Source organism: Salvelinus sp. IW2-2015, linkage group LG1, assembly GCF_002910315.2.
Source record: "Salvelinus sp. IW2-2015 linkage group LG1, ASM291031v2, whole genome shotgun sequence".
NCBI lineage: Eukaryota > Metazoa > Chordata > Actinopteri > Salmoniformes > Salmonidae > Salvelinus > Salvelinus sp. IW2-2015.
In genome coordinates this window covers 48,438,398-48,458,901 of record NC_036838.1, presented here as the reverse complement: position 1 = coordinate 48,458,901, position 20,504 = coordinate 48,438,398, and the positions used below count along the sequence as shown (strand labels likewise).

Here is a 20,504-nt window from a genome sequence, read left to right as displayed (position 1 = left end):
ACACCACAACACGGCGCAAGGTCGGCATGACTTGGGACTGCGTATCTGAGTGTGGGTGGGTATTTAACAGCATGAGGGAGTGCTGGGCCTAGTCTCAGGGCCCAGTGGTCATCAATAATAAAGAAAGAGAGAGAGAGAGAGAGGAGAGAGAGAGAAGAGAGAGAGAGAGAGAGAGAGAGAGAGAGAGAGAGAGAGAGAGAGAGAGAGAGAGAGAGAGAGGGGAGCCTCCTCTGCTCAGAATCAGGCTGGAATACTGCAGCAGGCACCATTTTAGAAATGAGAATGGTGGCTATCAAAGTTCCTCTGGAGATGGTGAAGGTTAAACCTTCCTGTCAAGGACAAGGCAGCAGTATCTCTGTCTGAGATCTCAATCAGACATACCAGCCATTTTCTATGCTTTAAAATGCACTAATATGAGGTTATTGTCAGATTAAGTCTTCAATGAAATGACAGAGACAAGTACATGCAGTAATAAAAACCAGACACCCACGGAGTGGAGACACAAACAGCAGAACAGAAACACGAAGACACATGCAACAGGTTAACTAACGCCTTTACTATTATCTGTTGTATATATGAACGTAGGTATAAAAATAAGAGAACTTTAAAAATTGAAACAGTCCCTTCTGTGTTGCTACAGAAGGAGAGTTTTTAAGGGTTTGAGAAGAGGATAGCAACAAGGACACAATGAGTGGGGAAACAACAATTATTTAAATAAATGGGATGAATACACACACACCCAGAGACGCAGATTTGAAACTCACACACAACACCAAACACACAGACACACATCACCAATACACACAAACACCACACACAGACAACACACATCACCAATACACACAACACCAACACACAAAACATCAACACGTGCACGCACACACACACAGTCCCATTCAAAATGCTATTTTCCCTAACTCCTAACCCTAAACCTAAACCTAACTAACCCTTACCCTAACCTTAACCCCAAAACCTAACCTTAACGCTAACCCTGAACCTAACTCTAGATCCTAACCCTAAACCTAATTCTAACCCTAACACTAATTCGAACTAGTAATAGCATTTGACCTTGTGAGTACTAACAAAATGTCCCCAGTTGGTAACATTTTTGTTAGTTTACTATTCTTGTGGGGACTTCTGGTCCCCAGAAGTTAAGTTAAACACGTCATCTACCTCAGATCCAGTCATCTACCTCAGATCCAGTCATCTGCCTCAGATCCAGTCATCTGCCTCAATCCAGTCATCTACCTCAGATCCAGTCATCTACCTCAGATTCAGTCATCTGCCTCAGATCCAGTCATCTACCTCAATCCAGTCATCTACCTCAGATCCAGTCATCTACCTCAGATTCAGTCATCTGCCTCAGATTCAGTCATCTGCCTCAGATCCAGTCATCTACCTCAGATCCAGTCATCTACCTCAATCCAGTCATCTACACTATATATTCAAAAGTATGTGGACACCCCTTCAAATGAGTGGATTGGCTATTTCTTCCACACCCGTTGCTGACATGTGTATAAAATCGAGCACACAGCCATGCAATCTCCATAGACAAACATTGGCAGTAGAATGGCCTTACTGAAGAGCTCAGTGACTTTCAACTTGGCTCCATCATAGGATGCCACCTTTTCAACAAGTCAGTTCGTCATATTTCTGCCCTGCTAGAGCTGCCCCGCTGTCAACTGTAAGTGCTGTTACTGTGAAGTGAAAACGTCTAGGAGTAACAATGGRTCAGCTGCGAAGTAGTAGGCCACACAAGCTCACAGAACGGGACCGCCGAGTGCTGAAACGCGTAAAAATATTCTGTCCTCGCTTACAACACTCACTACCGAGTTCCAAACTGCCAATGGAAACAACGTCAGCACAAGAACTGTTCGTCGGGAGCTTCATGAAATGGGTTGAGCAGCCGCACACCATGTGCAATGCCAAGCGTCGACTGGAGTGGTGTAAAGCTTGCCACCATTGGACTCTGGAGTATTGGAAACGCGTTCTCTGGAGTGATGAATCACGCTTCAACACCTGGCAGTCCGACGGACAAATTTTGGGTTTGGCGAACGCCAGGAGAACACGACCTGCCCCAATGCATAGTGCCAACTGTAACATTTGGTGGAGGAGGAATAATGCTGGGGCTGTTTTTCATGGTTCGGGCTAGGCCCCTTAGTTCCAGTGAAGGGAAATCGTAACGCTACAGCATACAATGACATTCTGGACGATTCTGCACTTCCAACTTTGTGGCAACAGTTTGGGGAATGCCCTTTCCTGTTTCAGCATGACAATGCCCTCGTGCACAAAGCGAGTTCCAAACAGAAGTGGTTTTCGAGATTGGTYTGGAAGAACTTGACTGGCCTGCACAGAGCCCTGACCTCAACCCAATCGAACACCTTTGGGATGAATTGGAACGCTGACTGCGAGCCAGGCCTAATCCCCCAACATCAGTGTCTGACCTCACTAATGCTCTTGTGGCTGAATGGAAGCAAGTCCCTGCAGCAATTTTCCAACATCTAGTGGAAAGCCTTCCCAGAAGAGTGGATGRTATAGCAGCAAAGGGGGGACCAACTCCATATCAATGCCCATGATTTTGGAATGAGATGTTTGACAAGCAGGTGTCCACATACCTTTGGTCATGTAGTGTACCTCAGATCCTTGTCTTTGGGTAGTATTGATCTATCTAGGAGTAAGACATGCTCACACTCTGTTTTGCTTCTTCCCTTCACCTCTAATCCTTTACACAACACAACACACACACACACACACACACACACACACACACACACACACACACACACACACACACACACACACACACACACAACACCACACAACACACACACACACACACACACACACACACCACACACACACACACACACACACACACACACACACACACACACACACCGCAGTTGAGTCTCAGACGCAAACAGACCTGGGGTGGGGCTGCTGGCCTGGACAGGGAGGGGGAAGAGTAGTGAGCACTGCAATGGCTACTGCGACCCTTTTACCCTTAATTAACAACAGTGGAACGAGGCTTCTGCAATGGGGGTTTAGATAAACTTCATAGAATGTGGAGGAGAATGTTAATGTGGGGTTTAGGTTTGTGTATTGTCAGAGATGGCTGATAATGATCTATAACAGATGGAGGGCTAAGCTGAGAGGTGTCTGCAGTGACACCCAGAGGAATTTGCCAAAGATGGAAACACAGTCACACAGAGAAGGAAAAGAGGGAAATAATGAGGAGAGGGAGACTGAGGAGAGGAGAGAGGGAGAGGATAGAGAGGGTGAGGAGAGAGAGAAGGAAAAGGTGAGGGAAAGTAAAAAGGCAGAGTAATGTGTCATGCCTCACCTATTCCTGCCAAGGGTGTGTGTCTGTGTGTCTCAGTCACCAGATCTCAACTCAATTGAACACTTATGGGAGATTCTGGAGCGGCGCCTGAGACAGCGTTTTCCACCACCATCAATAAAACACCAAATGATGGCATTTCTCATGGAAGAATGGTCCCTCCAATWGAGTCCCAGACACTTCTATGCCAAGGCGCATTGAAGCTGTTCTGACTCATGGTGGCCCAACACCCTATTAAGACACTTTATGTTGGTGTTTCCTTTATTTTGGCAATTCAAGACCAGAGAGAGCCTGTCTATGTCATGGGGTTGAAAACAGCATTTAGCCTGGAAAGGCACTTGTAGGATATCTTTCAGACTGCACATCTGTTGTTGCTATGTGGGTGAAAGATCAGTTCCTTTTCACTGTCATACTGTTGCAGTTCATACGGATACATACACAGGGATCACAAGGCCTGTTTAGCTGGTCACMGTCACCACTGATCTGAACAAAGAAAATTGCTCTTTTCTCTTCACGATCTGGCAAACACAGACACAAAAAATGCAGAATGTGCAGAGACGAGCACACACAGACAGACACATACCCATATTCTCCTGTATGCTCAGACTCCTGAACGCTTACGCACATTCATATTTCATGCCATTATATTGACATGCACCTACAACGCACAATAACATATTCATGACATCTATGTTGAAAACACACACATGCACAAATATACGTACTCACTCACACACAAACATGCAATCCCCCGCACACAAATTACGAACAGTCTCGACAGTAAGTGCACTCAAACACACAAATACAGTGTCCACCCGCACAAACSCCTCTCTGCAAACTGAAACGGCTGGCTGTCTGAAGAGGCAGTTAGGCAGGCAGGTWTTCTGCCAACCAGCCAGGAAGACCAGCCCCTCCCATAGATCCGGGGTCTCTCTACCCAGACCCTGACCCAGCCCTGTGAAACTAAACCCAGCGAGGTGTGTCAGTCAGACGCACTCACCACTGCATTCCCAGAGCATGCGATCTGGTCCAGGTCCAGAATGGCTGACATGTTTCCCAGGCAGGAGAGGACTGTGTGCTGCTGGGAGCTTTAAAGATCTCCACAATGAGGGCGGGAGAGAGGGAGGGAGGCAGCGCAGGAGGGAGAGTGAGAGAGCAAGAGAGAGAGAGACAGAGACAGAGAAAGAGAGAGAGRGAGAGAGAGAGAGTGAGCGCAAGAGTGTAATGGGGAGTTAGAGAGACTAACTGCACCAGCTAGACCAGCAAGAGGGAAAGGAGATAGTGACAGAAAGGGTGAATATTTTTTATGAGAGTGGGAGGGATGGAAAAGATGCAGAGTTAGAGGACGGGAGATAGAAGGAGAGACAGAGTGAGTGAGACTGCAGTTCGCGCTTGGTAAGCACAGCGCATCCCTGCTTCCAGGGCTGTGTACCAGTTATTCTAATTGGATTTCAGCAGGTCAGGTGGGCAGAACAGGGGTGAGCTAGAGGAAGAACAGGGCGAGACGGGGATGGGGATGGATGGATGGTTGATGGAGAGAGAGAGAGAGAAAGAGAGAGAGAGAGAGAGAGAGAGAGAGAGAGAGAGAAGAGAGAAGAGAGGAGAGAGAGAGACGAGAGAAGAGAGAGGAGAGAGCAGAGAGAGACGAGAGAGAGAGAGAGAGAGAGAGAGAGAGAGAGAGAGAGAGAAGAAAGGAGGGGGTATTAGTGGAGGCATGCAGGCAGCCCAGGAGACAAGCAGCTATCTGAACGTCACAGAGAGAGAGAGTGGTGCTGTAGAAGGGATGCAGACTTTGACGATTGACTGCTTCCTTCCAGTGCATTCTGCATCAGCTCAGCAGCAGCGCTCTGAAATCAATGTCTGATCATGATTCAATTTGTGGGCTAGAATTGGATTAAACACTGTACCTGTCATCAATGAGCAACCAGGCTAATCATATGAAGATAAAATAATATCTTCTTGTTGCAGAGTGAAAACTCAAATGGCAGTGGCAGTGAAACATCAAATTGCTGAAGCTATTTTGGGCTCTGAGGGAAGAAGGTCTGCATTGAATATCAATATGATCTCAGTCTTCTAATGCACCAATATGATTTTGTAACATCAGATTTTCCAGTATGAAGGCATTCAGTAATGATTTTGCTCAATAACGACTCCGCAATGAACCAGCTGTGACCCCATGGTCATCCAAAGAATGATGGGCTGCAAAAGAGAAATTTGTATCCAAAAGAGATTGACAAATGTCTATATTACACTGTCTATGAGTGAGTGTGCGTGTATGCATGCATTCACTGGAATCAGTATATGTGAGTGGTGCATACAGCGATACACAGATCTTTCTCTGTAAACGTCTCTCCTTCTCTATCAAACCTGATAACCTTTTTAAAAATAAATTCACCTTTATTTAACCAGGTAGGCCAGCTGAGAACAAGTTCTCATTTACAACTGCGACCTGGCCAAGATAAAGCAAAGCAGTGCGACAAAAACAACAACACAGAGTTACACATAAACAAACCTACAGTCAATAACACAATAGAAAAAATATATATGTACAGTGTGTGCAAATGTAGAAGATTAGGCAGGTAAGGCAATAAATAGGCCTTAGAGGTGAAATAATTACAATTTAGCATTAACACTGCAGCGATAGATGTGCAGATGATGATGTGCAAGTAGAGATACTGGGGTGCAAAAGAGCAAGAAGATAAATAACAATATGGGGATGAGGTAGTTGGGTATGCTATTTACAGATTGGCTGTGTACAGGTACAGTGATCAGTAAGCTGCTCTGACAGATGATGCTTAAAGTTAGAGAGGGAGATATAAGTCTCCAGCTTCAGTGATTTTTGCAATTCGTTCCAGTCATTTGCAGCAGAGAACTGGAAGGAAAGGCGGCCAAAGGGAGTGTTGGCTTTGGCGATGACCAGTGAAATATACRTACTGGAGCGCGTGCTACGGGTGGGTGTTGCTATGGTGACCAGTTAGCTGAGATAAGGCGGGGCTTTACCTAGCAAAGACTTATAGATGACCTGGAGCCAGTGGGTTTGGCGACGAATATGTAGCGAGGGCCAGCCAACGAGAGCATACAGGTCGCAGTGGTGGGTAGTATATGGGGCTTTGGTGACAAAACGGATGGCACTGTGATAGACTACATCCAGTTTGCTGAGTAGAGTGTTGGAGGCTATTTTGTAAAATCGCCAAAGTCAAGGATCGGTAGGATAGTCAATTTTACGAGGGTATGTTTGGCAGCATGAGTGAAGTAGGCTTTGTTGCGAAATAGGAAGCCGATTCTAGATTTCATTTTGGATTGGAGATGCTTAATGTGTGTCTGGAAAGGAGATTTTACAGTCTAACCAGACACCTAGGTATTTGTAGTTGTCCACATATTCTAGGTCAGAACCGTCCAGAGTAGTGATGCTTGTCGGGCGGGCGGGTGTTGGCAGCAATTGGTTGAAGAGCATGTATTTAGTTTTACTAGCATTTAAAAGCAGTTGGAGGCCACGGAAGGAGTGTTGTATGGCATTGAAGCTTGTTTGGAGGTTTGTTAACACAGTGTCCAAAGAAGGGCCAGATGTATACAGAATGGTGTTGTTTGCGTAGAGGTGGATCAGAGAATCACCAGCAGCAAGAGCGACGTCGTTGATATATACAGAGAAAATAGTCTGCCCGAGAATTGAACCCTGTGGTACTCCCATAGAGACTGCCAGAGGTCCGGATAACAGGCCCTCCGATTTGACACACTGAACTCTATCTGAGAAGTAGTTGGTGAACCAGGCCAGGCAGTCATTTGAGAAACTAAGGCTATTGAGTCTGCCCGATAAGAATGTGGTGATTGACAGAGTCGAAAGCCTTGGCCAGGTTGATGAAGACGGCTGCACAGTACTGTCTTTTATCGATGGCGGTTATGATATTGTTTAGGACCTTGAGTGTGGCTGAGGTGCACCCATGACCAGCTCGGAAACCAGATTGCATAGTGGAGAAGGTACGGTGGGATTCGAAATGGTCGGTGATCTGTTTGTTAACTTGGCTTTCAAAGATTTTAGAAAGGCAGGGCAGGATGGATATAGGTCTATAACAGTTTGGGTCTAGAGTGGCTCACCCTCTGAAGAGGGGGATGATCGCGGCAGCTTTCCAATTTTTGGGGATCTCAGACGATAAGAGGTTGAACAGGCTAGTAATAGGGGTTGCAACAATTTCGGCAGATCATTTTAGAAAGAGAGGGTCCAGATTGTCTCGCCCGGCTGATTTTTAGGGATCCAGAACTTGCAGCTCTTTCAGAACATCAGCTGTCTGGATTTGGGTGAAGGAGAAGCGGGCGGATCTAGAGGGGGGGCTTAGGCAAGTTGCTGCAGGGGGTGCAGAGCTGTTGGCCGGGGTAGCCAGGTGGAAAGCATGGCCAGCCGTAGACAAATGCTTATTGAAATAATCAATTATCGTAGATTTATCGGCGGTGACAGTGTTTCCTAGCCTTAGTGCAGTGGGCAGCTGGGAGGAGGTGCTCTTATTCTCCATGGACTTTACAGTGTCCCAAAACTTTTTGGAATTAGTGCTAGAGGATGCAAATTTCTGTTTGAAAAAGCTAGCCTTAGCTTTCCTAACTGACTGTGGATAAAGGTTCCTGACTTCCATGAAAAGTTGCATATTGCAGGGGCTATTCGATGCTAATGCAGAACGCCACAGGATGTTTTTGTGTTTGTCAAGGGCAGTCAAGTCTGGGGTGAACCAAGGGCTATGTCTGTTCTTAGTTCAACAAGTTTTGAATGGGGTATGCTCATTTAAGATGGTGAGGAAAGCACTTTTAAAGAGCAACCAGGCACCCTCTACTGACAGGATGAGGTCAATATCCTTCCAGGATACCCGGGCCAGGTCGATTAGAAAGGCCTGCTTGCTGAAGTATTTTAGGGTGCGTTTGAAGATGATGAGTATGGTTTGACCTCAGACCCATTACGGACGCAGGGAATGAGGCAGTGATCGCTGAGATCCTGGTTGAAGACAGCAGAGGTGTATTTAGAGGGCAAGTTGGTCAGGATGATATCTAAGAGGGTGCCAATGGTTACGGATTTAGGGTTGTACCTGGTAGGTTCCTTGATAATTTGTGTGATTGAGTGCATCTAGCTTGAGTGCATCTAGCTTAGATTGAGTGCATCTAGCTTAGATTGTAGGACTTGTAGCTGTGGATTTTAACAAAGAAAATTTCAGGAAAAGGGTGCCAAAGTTCTAAGAACATATCGACTGTAGTACTTGCGCTGCTAAAAAAACTCGACCACTGTTACTCCAACTTCCGGGATGCATACAAGGCCCTCCCCCGCCCTCCTTTCAGCAAATCTGACCACGATTCCATTTTGCTCCTCCCTTCCTATAGGCAGAAACTCAAACAGGAAGTACCCGTGCTAAGGACTATCCAGCGCTGGTCTGACCAATCGGAATCCATACTTTAAGATTGTTTTGATCACGCGGACTGGGATATGTTCCGGTTAGCTTCAGAGAATAACATCAACCTATATACTGACACGGTGACTGAGTTAATCAGGAAGTGAATAGGAGATGTTGAACCCACTGTCACTATTAAAACCTACCCTAACCAGAAACCGTGGAAAGGTAGCAGCATTCGTGCAAAATTGAAAGTGCGAACCACAGCATTTAACCATGCTAAGGTGACTGGGAATATGGCAGAATACAAACAGTGTAGTTATTTCCTCTGCAAGGCAATCAAACAGGCAAAACGTCAGTATAGAGACAAAGTGTAGTCGCAATTAAACGGCTCAGACATGAGACGTATGTGGCAGGGTCTACAGACAATCACGAACTACAAAAGGAAAACCAGCCACATCGTGAACACCGACGTCTTGCTTCCAGATAAGCTAAACACATTCTTCGCCCGCTTTGAGGATAACACAGTGCCACCGACGCGGCCTGCTGCCAAGGACTGTGGGCTCTCCTTCTCCGTGGCCAACGTGTGTAAGACATTTAAGCGTGTTAACCCTCACAAGGCTGCCGGCCCAGACAACATCCCTAGCCGCGTCCTCAGAGCATGAGCAGACCAGCTAGCTGGTGTGTTTACGGACATATTCAATCTCTCCCTATCCCAGTCTGCTGTCCCCACATGCTTCAAGATGGCCACCATTGTTCCTGTACKCAAGAAAGCAAAGGTAACTGAACTAAATGACTATCCCCGTAGCACTCACTTCTGTCATCATGATGTGCTTTCAGAGACTAGTCAAGTATCATATCACCTCTACCTTATCTGTCACCCTAGACCCACTTCAATTTGCTTACTACTTCAATAGATCCACAGACGATGCAATCGCCATCACATTGCACACTGCCCTATCCCATCTGGATAAGAGGAATAGCTATGTAAGAATACTGTTCATTGACTATAGCTCAGCATTCAACACCATAGTACCCTCCATGCTCATCATCAAGCTTGAGGCCCTGGGTCTGAACCCCGCCCTGTGCAACTGGATCCAGGACTACCTGACTGGCCACCCCAGGTGGTGAAGGTAGGAAACAACACCTCCACTTCACTGATCCTCAACACTTGGGCCCCACAAGGATGCGTGCTCAGCCCCCTCCTGTACTCCCTGTTCACCCATGACTGTGTGGCCAAGCACGCCTCCAACTCAATCATCAAGTTTGCAGACGACACAACAGTAGTAAGCTTGATTACCAACAATGACAAGACAGCCTACAGGGAGGAGGTGAGGGCTCTGGGAGTGTGGTGCCAGGAAAATAACCACTCAATGTCAACAAAACAAAGGAGATGATCGTGGACTTCAGGAAACAGCAGAGGGAGCATCCCCCTATCCACGTCGATAGGACCGCAGTGGAGAAGGTGGAACGCTTCAAGTTCCTCGGCGTACACATCACTGACAAACTGAAATGGTCCACCCACACAGACAGTGTTTTGAAGAAGGCGCAACAGCACCTCTTCAACCTCAAGAGGCTGAAGATATTTGGCTTGGCAAACCCTCACAACATTTTAAAGATGCACAATTGAGAGCATCCTATCAGGCTGTATCACCYCTTGGTCGTGCGGTCTGCCGAACGCATCACCGTGGGCAAACTACCTGCCCTCCAGGACACCTACWGCACCTGATGTCACAGGAAGGCCYAAAAGATCATCAAGGACAACAACCACCCAAGCCACTGCCTGTTCACCCCGCTATCATCCAGAAGGCGAGGTCAGTACAGGTGCATCAAAGCTGGGACAGAGAGACTGAAAAACAGCTTCCATCTCAAGGCCATCAGCCTGTTAAATAGCCATCACTAGCACATAGAGGCTGCTGCCTATATACATAGACTTGAAATCACTGGCCACTTTAATAAACGGAACACTYGCCACTTTAATAATGTTTACTTTTCTTGCATTACTCATCTCATATGTATATACAGTCGTGGCCAAAAGTTTTGAGAATGACACAAATATTAATTTCCACAAAGTTTGCTGCTTCAGTTGATATTTTTGTCAGATGTTACTATGGAATACTGTAGTATAATTACAAGCATTTCATAAGTGTGAAAGGCTTTTATTGACAATTACATGAAGTTGATGCAAAGAGTCAATATTTGCAGTGTTGSCCCTTCTTTTTCAGGAGAAGTTGCTCTCGGAGGATGTGTTGGTACCATTCTTTATTCATGGCTGTGTTCTTAGGCAAAATTGTGAGTGAGCCCACTCCCTTGGCTGAGAAGTAACCCCACACATGAATGGTCTAAGGATGCTTTACTGTTGGCATGACACAGGACTGATGGTAGCGCTCACCTTGTCTTCTCCGGACAAGCTTTTTTCCGGATGCCCCAAACAATCGGAAAGGGGATTCATCAGAGAAAATGACTTTACCCCAGTCCTCAGCAGTCCAATCCCTGTACCTTTTGCAGAATATCAGTCTGTCCCTYATGTTTTTCCTGGAGAGAAGTGGCTTCTTTGCTGCCCTTCTTGACACCAGGCCATCCTCCAAAAGTCTTCGCCTCACTGTGCYTGCAGATGCACTCACACCTGCCTGCTGCCATTCCTGAGCAAGCTCTGTACTGGTGGTGCCCCGATCCCGCAGCTGAATCAACTTTAGGAGACAGTCCTGGCGCTTGCTGGACTTTCTTGGGTGCCCTGAAGCCTTCTTCACAACAATTGAACCGCTCTCCTTGAAGTTCTTGATGATCCAATAAATGGTTGATTTAGGTGCAATCTTACTGGCAGCAATATCCTTGCCTGTGAAGCCCTTTTTGTGCAAAGCAATGATGACGGCACATGTTTCCTTGCAGGTAACCATGGTTGACAGAGGAAGAAAAGAACAATGATTCCAAGAACCACCCTCCTTTTGAAGCTTCCAGTCTGTAATTCGCATAGAGATTCGAACTCAATCAGCATAACAGAGTGATCTCCAGCCTTGTCCTCGTCAACACTCACACATGTGTTAACGAGAGAATCACTGACATGATGTCAGCTTGTCCTTTTGTGGCAGGGCTGAAAGGCAGTGGAAATGTTTTTGGGGGATTCAGTTCATTTGCATGGCAYAGAGGGACTTTGCAATTAATTGCAATTCATCTGATCACTCTTCATAACATTCTGGAGTATATGCAAATTGCCATCATACAAACTGAGGCAGCAGACTTTGTGAAAATGTATATTTGTGTCATTCTCAAAACTTTTGGCCACGACTGTACTGTATTCTATTACTATTCTACTGTATCTTAGTCTATGCCGCTCTGACATTGCTCTTCCATATATTTATATATTCTTAATTARATTCCTTTCCTTAGATTTGTGTGTATTGGGTATATGTTGTGAAATTGTTAGATATTACTTGTTAGATATTACTGCACTGTCGGAGATAGAAACAAGCATTTCGCTACAAGCGCAATAACATCTGCTAAACACGTGTATGTGACCAATAACATTTTATTTTTTTATTTTATTTACTGTATGTTCTCATCTCTATGCGAGTTTCCCACTAGCAATTACCAGTTGGAGGGGCGTTCAAGTGGATTTTCCCCAGTTGTATATTTACGAATTTAGGAGATGTTATGAATGCAGCATAACAGATTGCTGGCCAAATGGGCTGAGTTTACCCGTGGAGACCAATAGGACGTACAAACTATAGAATGGATTGAGTGGMCGGAGCAGCAAACTCAGTGTATGTTCTATTGGTCCTACAGTGTGAACTCCACCGACTGTCACGTGGAGTGGAACAGGTGAACCCTAGAGCATATTCAGACYAGGAGACTGGGATGAGGTAACCAAGGTATTTATTGAAACACGGGGGGAAGATTGAGRGCTGGCCAGGGGAAGCTCGGGCAGATTGCTGGAAACCAGGTGCGGAGGCTGAGGCTGGAGCGAGAGGTGTGGGGACAGGGTAAGCAGGTCCGGAGGGGAATCCAAGGGAGCGTAGAGTGGAGACAGAGTAGTAGGACTGACGAGAAGTCGGACTGGAAACAGGGACCAGAGTCAGAGCGGGCAGAACTGTAGCGGAGAGGAAAACAGGGTCAGGCAACGGAAATCAGGCACAACAGGAACAAACGGCTAGAAACATGGACGGACTGGGCAGAAATTACAATCTGGCAGTGTGGAAATGGCAGGACTGAGTATTTGTATAGGTCTTGATTATGGAACAGGTTCCAGCTGGTGGGGATCTGCTCTGACTCAGCACACCTGTCTCTGCCCACACAATCACACACACACACACAGAGAGAGAGGGAGAGGGAGAGAGCACTGTGGGAGTGGCAGCAGATCAAGGAGACACCGGATGAGCACTAGAGGGCGTGGCAGGAGCAGATGTGACACCGACAGTGTCAGGCAAGCTGGGTGGAGCACTGCTATTCCAGCTGCTCTGTCTTCATCTGACTACGTTTTCTCTCATAGTCCAAGAGCATCTGGTCATCATGGTGGCAGAGGGCTACTCATTTCTCCTAACTGGAGATTTTCTTTTCTCTCCCTCTCTCACCTGTCCATCTCCTCATTTGAATTCCATGCTGTCACTGTCACTTGTTCACTTGTTCACTCAAGCTTTACATTGTTGTCATTTATCGCCCACCAGGTGCCCTTGGATAGTTCCTCAATGAGCTTGACACCTTGATAAGCTCATTTCCTGACGAGGGCTCACCGCTCTTCATACTTGGCGACTTCAACCTCCCAACGTCTGCCTTCGATTAATTGCTTTACAACTCTCTCTTTCCCCGCCTTGCCTCTTTTGACCTTACCATTTCCCTAACCCCTCCAACTCCCCTCCAACTCACAAGGAAAAACACTTGATCTCATTTTTACTAGAGGCTGCTCACCTACTAATCACACTGCAACCCCCTCCAGGTCTCTGATCAATACTTTGTTTCCTTTTKTGACTACCAGCTGTTGGCTGGGCTCCCCGCTTGTGCCATCAAACCCCTACAACTTACCCAGAACGCTGCAGCCAGCCTGGTTTTCAACCTTCCCAAGTTCTCCCATGTCATCCCGCTCCTCTGCACTCGAAGCTTGCATCCACTACAAGAGCATGGTGCTTGCCTACAGAACAGCAAGAGGAACTGCCCCTCCCAACTTTCAGGCTATGCTCAAACCCTACATCACAACCTGAGCACTCCGGTCTGCCACCTGTAGTCTCTTGGCCTTCGCAACCCTACGGGAGGGCAGCTCCCTGTCAGCCCAGTCCAAGCTCTTCTCTGTCCTGGTACCCCAATGGTGGAACCAGCTTCCCCCTGAAGCAAGGACAGCAGAGTCCCAGCCCATCTTCCCGAAAGCACCTGAAACCCTACCTCTTCAAAGAGTATCTTAAGTAATCCCCCTCCTCACCTAAACCCCTGTCCTAAAAAGGAAACGTAGCTGAACCAACACTTGCACGTGACTCACCCCCCCTTTCTAGCTCTGACTTTGCTGATAGTTACTTTATTGAGGAAACGTGTACTTACTATGCCTGTGATATGTGGTTGTCCCACCTATCGCTCTTAAAATGAATGCACTAACTGTAATTCGCTCTGGATAAGCGCGTGTGCTATATGACTCAAATGTAAATGTAAAATGGAGCTTACTACCTAGTGTTTCTACATGAACTATTTCCACTACTGCCCCACAGGGGGTGCCACATACACACACATGCAGAGGTATGGATACAGAGACACATTTACAATGTACAAACAAACACCTGTTGACCGGTCTAATGATGATGCATGCATCTCTGGTAATGATCAATAATCTGTTCACAAGTGACTGCTATCTCCACACATACTGATAAATCACCACCATTTTATTTCAGGTATACATTTCTGATTAGAGTCTGTTTTCTTTTAATTCCAGTGTCACCTCAGAACGCAATCATAGAGACTGTTTCTATGTCTCTCTGCCAAAGGCAGGCCAGTGACAGTGTCATAGCCAAGATGTCACCTCTCCGTCCCTGTGAGTCATACAGACACTGTTGTCTCAGCACCAACCACCCCCTCCAAGGAGACGGACGGACAGAGGAGAAAGTGGAGGACAGGGATAGCAGCTTAAAAAAGACACTGATGTACTTCTTCTCATTGCACTCTTTTCCSCACTTCTCCTTTGGAGCTACATTAACCAATATCTTAACCACATTAGCCTTCTGCATTGTACAGGCACATCTTAGACACAAAAGTCTAGCGCCTCTGCTCTGCACCATRAGTCAGGCTTAGAGCGCCCTCCCCTGGTCTAAACGAGATCAGCAGAACACAGAGGGCCAATGACTTGCAATCCCAGTTTGATTTCATATGAAGCCATTTGCTTCACCCACTGAAGGGGAAAAGAGAGGAGAGTGCATTCCTGGAGGAGGCTAAGATCAAGCCTAAGAGGTTGTCAGGTTTTTTTAAATTCATACACCATCATGTTAATTCAAGTAGCTTATAAAGTGAGTTCCAAAAGGATTGGGCTGTTTTTTTGGCTCTGTGTTCCAGCATTTTGAATTTAATTTAACCTGATACAATGACTATGAGCATAAAGTGCAGACTGTCAGCTTTAATTTGAGGGTATTTTCATTCATATCAGGTGAACGTTTGGAAATAAAACACTTTTTGTACACAGTCCCCCCATTTTAGGGGGACAAAAAGTATTGGGACAAATTCACTTATGTGTGTATTAAAGTAGTTAAAAGTTTAGGATTTGGTCCCATATTCCTAGCACACAATGATTACGTTAAGCTTTGCTGTTTGTTTTGGTTGTGTTTCAGATTTTGTACCCAATAGAAATTAATGGTAAATAATGTGTTGCGTCATTTTGGAGTCACTTTTACTATTTATTAAAAATAGAATATGTTTCTAAACACTTCTACATTCATGTGGATGCTACCATGATTACGGATAACCTCTCAACAGGGCAGGTTAGCATTTTGGGGGGTTAGGATATTTATGCGTCTGTAACTTTCTCACTATGTACAAAAAGTGATGTAATTTCTAAACGGTTCACTCGATATGGATGAAAATTAAAGTGGTCTGCACTTTAACATCACAGCCATTGTATCATTTAAAATCCAAAGTGCTGGTGTACAGATCCAAAACAACAGCAAAAAATGTCATTGTCCCAAAACTTTTGGAACTCGCTGTACATAGAACAATATATCTGAAATGGATTACAACATTGTCTCTGCTAGATCTAAGGAGGACTGAATTGTGATGCTGAACAGAGCTAAACATCCCGTTACTCCCCCCTTAGTGTCACTGCAGCTCCCAGAGCACGTCTCCTGATTCTGCACTCATTTAGCATCACATTTTGAATAGCCATGTCCAGCTCCATCATTTTGTTCAGAATTCCTGCCAAGAGTGTAAACATATAAAAATGTGTGAAGGGAGGGAGGGTGACACACATCTACCATGCTATGTTTTTGTCTTACTTCTCTCTTTATGTAGTGTTGTGGTGTCTCTCTTGTCGCAATGTGTTTTGTCCTAAATAAATGTAKAAAAAGTAATAAATTGTGGCTACCTCAGTGTGATGTAAGAGAAACATCCTCAGGTTGGGACTGCATCATCCAGGTGGAGAATGAAGACTGATAGCCTATGCCACACCATCGGGCCCTGTCGTCCCTTCCCATCCACATCCACACACACCGTCTATGGGTGATGACGTCACAGCAGTGCTGCAGTGGAATGACTAATGGGAGCTCTGTAATAATTATACAAATCCTAGTGGATTTACTGGCTAGATGCAAACACTGCTGGTACAATGTCCCGATGGATGTGGCAAAAGTAAAAGGAATATGTCTGAAAGTGTGTGTGTTTGGGTGTCTGACAATGCCTATACACGTGTCTGAGTGTATGCATGYAMGGGGGGGGGSMGGGGGGGTGCGCCGCAGACAGGACCACATGGAGGAAAAGAGCACCAGCCCTGCTCTACTGAGTATGCTTACCATCCTACCTGCAGTAGCTATATTTAGCCCAGGACGTGATGCAGAGAACAGGCATGACTGCATGGAGGCTGGGAAAGCCAGCGTTAGTTAACTGTTTACAGTACCTGGGAAAGGCAGCATCCACCTGACTGTTGAAGTGCAAACTTCATAAGCATGTACCTTGCACTGTGCAAAGACCACTGTCCACTGTCAGCAGATACAAAAATAATGAAGATCCATTTCTGACTGTAGCCTATGTATGTAGGCTAATAATAACCCTGTACAGTTCTATTTGCATGTGGAAAAGTATGTAGGGGCGGCAGGRAGCCTAGTGGTTACAGCATCGGGCGAGTAAGCGAAAGGTTGCTAGATCGAATCCCRGAGCTGACAAGGTAAAAATCTGTTGTTCTGCCCCTGAACAAGGCAGTTAACCTATTGTTCCTAGACCGTCATTGAAAATAAGAATTTGTTCTTAACTGACTTGCCTAGTTCAATAAAGGTAAAATAAAAATGAATGTAGACACCCCTTCAAATTAGTGGATTTGGTGATTTCAGCCACACCCATTGCTGAAATGTGTATAAAATCGAGCATACGGCCATGCAATCTCCACAAACAAACATTGGCATAGGATGCCACTGTTCCAGCAAGACAGTTCGTCAAATTTCTGCCCTGCTAGAGCTGCCCGGTCAACTGTAAGTGTGGTAGGACGCGAAGTGGTAGGCCACACAAGCTCACAGAATGGGACTGCCGAGTGCTGATGCACATAAATTGCATAAATATTGTCTGTCCTTGTTGCAACACTGGTTGCAACACTCACATTGCTTCCTCTGGAAGCACAATAACTGTTTGTCGGGAGCTTCATGAAATGGGTTTCCATGGCCGAAGATCACCATGTGCAATGCCAAGCGTCGGCTGGAGTGGTGTAAAGCTCGCCCCCATTGGACTCTGGAGCAGTGGAAATGCATTCTCTGGAGTGATGAATCACGCTTCACCATCTGGCAGTCTGACGGATGCCAAACCCACGCTATCTGCCGAATGCATAGTGCCAACTGTCAAGTTTGGTGGAGGAGGAACAATGGTTTGGGGCTGTTTTTCATGGTTCGGGCTAGGCCCCTTAGTTCCAGTGAAGGGAAATCTTAACGCTACAGTATACAATTACTTTTTAGAAGATTCTGTGCTTCCAACTTTGTGGCAACAATTTGGGGAAGGCCCCTTCCTGTTTCAGCATGACAATGCCCCTGTGCACAAAGCGAGGCCCATACAGAAATGGTTTGTCGAGATCGGTGTGGATCCTCATACTTTTGATKATGTTGTGTAACATACAATATGTAAGAATCACACAATATCATAGAAACAACTAATAACACCCTATCTTCTTCCCAGTCTTACATGGCAGTGAAGCAGTGATTGGCTGTGTAATGGAGATAGAAGGCATTCATTGGCTGTTGTGTTGATCTTCAGGGCCTCAGGCTGGTGTGGTTTAATGAGTCACGACTCAGTGTTATCCAATAGAGGTTTGTCCACAGAACAGGGCCTTACAAGAACTTAACACACCTGAATCACCTGCAAACTCTACATCACCATTCCACCTGCAGACTCTTAATTGTGAGAGAGGAACTCTGTTTAAACTTAGGGCAAACTGAAAGTAGTAGGATCAGAATGATTTCAAACCACCGCTTGTCACCTGAGCAGAACACTTTCCCTCTGTTTGGTCCCTTCATTTTCACATCACTGAAAATGATCAGTACAAATCAACACCCTTCATTTAGAACTGGAGACACTCACCTGGCAGTCAAAGTCCTGGAAGTTACGTGAATTCTGAGAGGAAAGAGGAAAGAAAGGTATGTTATTGAGGTGTTGGATGGTAGAAATTCTTTCACCTACAGTATTTTATACTGAGCAAAACTATAAACCCAACTTTTAAAGTGTTGGTCCCATGTTTCATGAGGTGAAATAAAATATCCCAGAAACTTTCCATATGCACAAAAAGTTTATTTCTCTCAAATTTTGTGCACAAATTTCTTTACATCCCTGTTAGTGAGCATTTCTCCATTGCCAAGATAAACCATCCACTTGACAGGTATGACATATCAAGAAGCTGATTAAACAGCATAATCATTACACAGGTGCACCTTGTGCTGGGGACAATAAAAGGCCACTCTAAAATGTGCAGTTTGGTCACACAACACAATGTCACAGATTTGTCAAGTTTTGAGGGAGCTTGCATTTGGCATGCTGACTGCAGGAACTCTGTTGCCATAGTATTGAATTTTCATTTCTCTACCATAAATCATTTTAGAGAATTTGGCAATATGTCCAACCAGCCTCGCAACCGCAGACCATGTGTATGGTGTCATGTGGGCGAGCGGTTTGCTGATGTCAACGTTGTGAACAGAGTGCCCCATGGAGGCGGTGGGGTTATGGTYTGGGCAGGCATAAGCTACGGACAAAGAACACAATTGCATTTTAGCGATGGTAATTTAAATGCACAGAGATACCGTGACAAGATCCTGAGGCCCATTGTCGTGCCATTCATCCACAGCCATCACCTCATGTTTCAGCATGATAATGCACAGCCCCCTGTCGCAAGGATCTGTACACAATTCCTGGAAGATGAAAATGTCCCAGTTCTTCCATGGCCTGCATACTCATTAGACATGTCACCCATTGAGCATGTTTGGGATGCTCTGGATCGACATGTACGACAGCTTGTTCCAGTTCCCGGCAATATCCAGCAACTTCGCACAGCCATTGAAGAGAAGGACAACATTCCACAGGCCACAATCAACAGCCATCAACTTTATGCGAAGGAGATGCTGACTGGTTTTATGATCCATGCACCAACAGATACATATCTGTATTCCCAGTCATGTGAAATCCGTAGATTAGATCCTAAAGAATTTATTTCAATTGACTGATTTCCTTATATGAACTGTAACACAGTAAAATCTTTGGAATTGTTGAATGTTGCGTTTATATTTTTGTTCAGGATAGAAAACACCACTGCTTAATTGACATACTCTAAATATGCTATCCTATTTATCACCTGTATGCCTCTCCTGTCAACTCATTACTGTGTCTGTCCTCACATCTATCCTGCAGGCTCCTGTCTGTTGGATTCTTAATGAGATGGCCTTGCCACTAGGTGGAGTGAGAGGTCAGCCATAAACCCATTCATTCAGACGAGCTCATGGCGCTGTCTTCCATCCACCTGTCTGTCCACAGCCAGCCCACATCACCAGCACCACTGTCAGGTGATGAATGGCCTGTTCAGCCCATGATGTATGACACAATACCCTCTGCCTCAGCCTATACATCAACTCATGTCCTGTGATGCAGAGAAAGCCTAACAGTGCCTCAGCCTATACATCAACTCATGTCCTGTGATGCAGAGAAAGCCTAACAGTGGGTTTTGACCCGAGGCGGTGCCTCCTCTTGACAACGCTTCGCTCCAAGGCTTCACTTTGATTGAAATTTGCATAAAGTAGAGCAGAGCTGAACTTTTTCTACCACTCCACCAGCAGGGTTCTTGCCGCTCACCTTCCCACAATACCCTGCACATTTATCCATGTGACCTCGTTGAAAATTAATGGGGGCGGAACTTCTCGTGCCAAATTTGTTTTTGGTGAAAACCTTCTGTAACTGCCTGTAATATCGCCCTGGAACTGTCTGGAACAGAATAGTTCCCTCTGGATATAAAACGGGTCAATTTACACAGATGGGCTGACTTCCTTCTCCTTGCCCCAACCCAAGGCAGGCTGGGAGCTCATCCCCTCCTCGATGCTGCAGTGGAGACGGAGGTCCTTGAGGAACGGTGGGAAGAAAGCTTTGATCTGCTGGAGTGTTTTCTCTCT

At 45.7% G+C, this 20,504-nt stretch overlaps 1 protein-coding gene across 3 annotated transcripts in view; it reads right to left on the bottom strand.

The window, feature by feature from the left end:
- Positions 1-20,504, bottom strand: part of LOC111968890 (protein NDRG3-like) — a 63,352-nt gene that overhangs the window by 18,275 nt on the left and 24,573 nt on the right. For 2 of the 3 annotated variants that reach the window (XM_023994835.2, XM_023994844.2), the window contains exon 3: positions 18,436-18,468. In XM_023994835.2, coding sequence (XP_023850603.1) covers positions 18,436-18,468 — 33 coding nt within the window. Of the gene's footprint in view, positions 1-4,340; positions 4,477-18,435; positions 18,469-20,504 lie in introns of those variants that run through there. The other variant, XM_023994852.2, reaches the window with a different exon arrangement.